Here is a 3761-nt window from a genome sequence, read left to right on the forward strand (position 1 = left end):
CACGCTCGTCTTTCTCTAATGCAGCACCTGTCCCCGTCCTAAGCCGCTCTCAAGATTTGGAACTACTGATTAATGGGTGAGTTTTTGAAGGGCCCTCCCAAGAGCAAGAACAGCGATACACAAAACATATAATCCCAGCGAAGCCTCGACCTTAGTGGAGGAGATCACTATTCCCAGAAGTCCCTTCACCGTGGATTGATTGGCTCGCCCCTCCACCCAAGACCCTTCGCGCGAGAAGACTGAGCATGCGCGAAGAGGACTGCGCCTGTGCAAAAGATTACCCGGGGGCGAACTGCACCTCCCAGCAGGCTGTGGGGGATTTGCGTCACTCCGCGTGACGAGCAGCTTCCGGCGTGGAGGGGCGGGGTTGCGCGCGCGGCTTAGGCAGCTGCTGGACCTGGGAGGGGAGCGGCCCTGGGGCCGCTAGGCGCTACCCGCAATGGAGGCCGTGCCCCGGATGCCCATGATCTGGCTGGACCTGAAGGAGGCCGGTGATTTTCATTTCCAGTCTGCGGTGAAGAAGGTGAGCACACCTTCGCCGCGCATCTCCGCCGTCTGCCCGCGCGTGACGCCCCCTGCGCGCCTGTCCCTCCTCGGGTTCCGTCGCAGGTCGGGCCAGGCGTTTTCCCCTAGGATGGCCCTCCCCTCTCCTGCCTGCACAGCATCCTTATCTCCGACTGGCACTGCATCTTTTTGGAAACCCTCTTCCCGACTTTTGTCCTGGACCACCTGCATTTCTACCGAGGTTCAACGCTTCCTTGCTGTGACGTTCCTGGACCCAGCTCTGCCCTGTTTCTCCTCGTCCAGGGAACCCGCACGGGGAGTGATGGCGGTCTAGGTTTTACAGAGTCCATGCTAGAAACGAGCCTTGGTGGGCTCGTTCACGACCGGACTAGGACAGAATGTGTTTAAAACTGGAACCCCCATGGTCCATAGAAATGCCTGGCTCTAAGAGTGTGTGATTGTGTGTCTGTGTGACTCTCCAATTCTGTGTGGTCTCTCCTTACAAAATTTCTGTCCCAAAGTTCCTTTGGACCAAAAGACACAGTTTCTTGTTGATAAGAGAGCTTGAGTCACGCTAGGGGTATTGGTGGCATCGTATGAGTCATTGTGTTGGGAAGAGCAGTCCTTTGGAGTTCACTGAGGCAAGGGGTTTCCGCGGTGAGATCAGGTGTGGTGATGTGGAATTGGGAAACCTCCCAGAGAGCTACTGCTTTAGCAGAAGTGGACAATTTGGAAACCGTGAGGAGTCTTAGGGATTTAGCACAGCAGCTGTTGGAGTAGACAGTCTAGAACCCTTGACCACGCTGTGGTGTTTAGGGAAAGGAGGAGGAGAAAGAAAATGGGTTTTGGTTTCCGATGGACTTGCCTCCCGGATTCTCTTCATACCAGTACTTCCACAGTTCAGACCCTGATTGGTTGGATGCTTGAGAATGGGAGAGGTGCATTCACCTGCCGAGTGTGTATATGTGGTGGCCATCCAAGTGGTGGGTATCAGACCCAGACAGAGCCTGGCACAAGAAGCTAGGCAAGTGCTCTTCACAGAGATGTACGCCTCCATCCCATACATACGCCTAACGCCTCCGTAAGACCAGCGTATTAAGCCAATAGATCTAAATTTACAGAATTTTGCTAATTCTTACCCGTCTTCTGTTTAATGCAAATATAATGAGGTGAATTTTTCTAAAATGTATCAAAACCGAGGAAGATAGAAACATAGTATTCTGAGCCCTGGTTATACAGAGTCAGACAGAGTAAAGTCAGTATTTTTAGTTTTCCATTCAGGAATTCTCACTGATATAGCCTAATTCTTTGATCTTTTGTCTCAGTCCTGTTATGTGTTATATGTTGATCTGTGTTTCTGATACAGGTATTCCACATTCTGTTCATAATTATTACTTCCTGTTTCCTTAACAGGCCTTTTCTCCTTGTTGTGCCTTTGTGGAGATCATTTTACCTCAGTGGTTGTTACTTCATAACTGTTAATTTTGCTGTTAGGAATCATAGTACAAATATTTGATATGCAGGATATCTGGTATACCACTCCCACAGGGGTTGAGGCCTACAAGTTGAGGACCACTGTTCTACCTAAAAGAGCTCTCATGTTTGCCCCACAGAGTGGAGGTAGAGCCATTCTTTAATCTCTCTAAATTGGTTCCGTTCAACTTTCAAGGTCCAGTTGAAGCTCTGACTTCCAAGAAGCTTTCCTTAATCTGGATTAGTCTTTTCTTTTTCTGAATTTCCTTCCCTTCACCCTTTCCTTAGCAACAGTTCTATGTGCTGTTTTTAATCTTTATTTGTGTGTGTGTCTAGATGTGCGGGTTCAGGCATGGCAGTACATTTGTTTGGAGGCCAGAGGTCAACTTGCAGGAGTTAGTGTTCTCCTTCTACAAGGCAGGTCTAGGTAATCAAACTAGGTGGTTAGACTTGCCAGCAAGTGCCTTCCTCCCCTGACCCTGCTGCTCTGGCCCTATATGTACTGGGTTTTGTTTGTTTTTTTCAAGACAGGGTCTCACTATAGCTTTGGCTATCCTGGAACTTACTATGTAGACTAGGCAGGCCTCAAACTCACAGGCCTGCTTTGACCTCCTAAGTGTTGATATTAAAGGTATGTTCCACTACACTCCACTCCTGTATGTGCTGTGTTTTAACCCCATATTCAGTTGGGATACCCGAGGGGCCGCTCCACGTTCCTTTAGCCTGATACCCACTACCTAGGGAAATGTTTTTCAAATGACTGACAGTCTAGAGCAGCGGTTCTCAGACTTACTAATGCTGCCCTCTTAATACAGGTCCTAATGTTGTGATGACTCCCAGCCATAAAATTACTTTCTTTGCTTCTTCATAACTGTAATTTTGCTACTGTTATGATCATAAAGTAAATATCTGATATGCAGATGATCTTAGGCAGCCCCTGTGAAAGTCATTCAAATCTCCCAGGGGCTGTGAACCACAGGTTGAGAACCACTGGTCTAGAGGGAATTTAAATTAGATTTAGATCATGTTGACTCTAAATACATGAAAAAAAAAATCTCTGTCCAGGGGCTAAACAGATGACCAGTAGAAAATAAAACTTCTGCTCTTATGGAAGTTTGGTTCTCATGACCCACATTGGTGGGCCAGCTCACGACTGCTGGTATCTCCAATTTGAGGATGGTGGGAGATGAGAGGAGACTCCTTCTTCTGGCCTCTAAGAGCACCTGCATTCACATGCAAAACCCACATTAATAATAATAATAATGTCTCAGCCTAGTCAGATATGGTGGTTATATGTCTGCATTTGGGAAACAGAGGCAGGAAGATTGAATTCCTGGGCTATATTGTGAGACCCTGTCTCAAAACAAGACATAATCTCAGTTCCAAAACTCCTAGGTTTTGGAGGGTGGGAACATTGGTTAAGACAGGGTCCTACAGAATTACAGGCAGTTATGACCTCAAACTTGCTATATAGCAGATGCTAAGCTTGAACTCCTGATCTTCTTGCCTCAATTTCTCCAGTGCTAGGATTACAAGCAGATGTCACTGCATCGGTCCTAGGAAATTTCTGTTTGAATGTAACCTTTCTTAGTCTGGTCAAGAAAGACCCTGAGAGCACCTGTTCTCAATGAGAGGCGTTGCTCCAGAAACACAATTTTTTTTTTTTTTTCGAGACAGGGTTTCTCTGTATAGCCCTGGCTGTCCTGGAACTCACTCTGTAGACCAGGTTGGCCTCGAACTCAGAAATCCACCTGCCTCTGCCCCCAAGTGCTGGGATTAAAGGC

The 3761-nt window shown here is 47.6% G+C and overlaps 1 protein-coding gene across 1 annotated transcript in view; it reads left to right on the top strand.

Moving 5' to 3' along the window:
• The first annotated feature begins 397 nt into the window (after positions 1 to 397).
• Ptpn23 (protein tyrosine phosphatase non-receptor type 23) overlaps positions 398 to 3761 on the top strand; it is a 20004-nt gene continuing 16640 nt past the window's right edge. Inside the window, exon 1 of the mRNA XM_028785404.1 lies at positions 398 to 523. Coding sequence (XP_028641237.1) covers positions 440 to 523 — 84 coding nt within the window. The 5' untranslated portion in view covers positions 398 to 439. The remainder of the gene's footprint in view (positions 524 to 3761) is intronic.

The sequence above is a fragment of the Grammomys surdaster genome, unplaced genomic scaffold (assembly GCF_004785775.1).
Source record: "Grammomys surdaster isolate TR1022 unplaced genomic scaffold, NIH_TR_1.0 125216, whole genome shotgun sequence".
In the NCBI taxonomy this organism is placed as follows: domain Eukaryota; kingdom Metazoa; phylum Chordata; class Mammalia; order Rodentia; family Muridae; genus Grammomys; species Grammomys surdaster.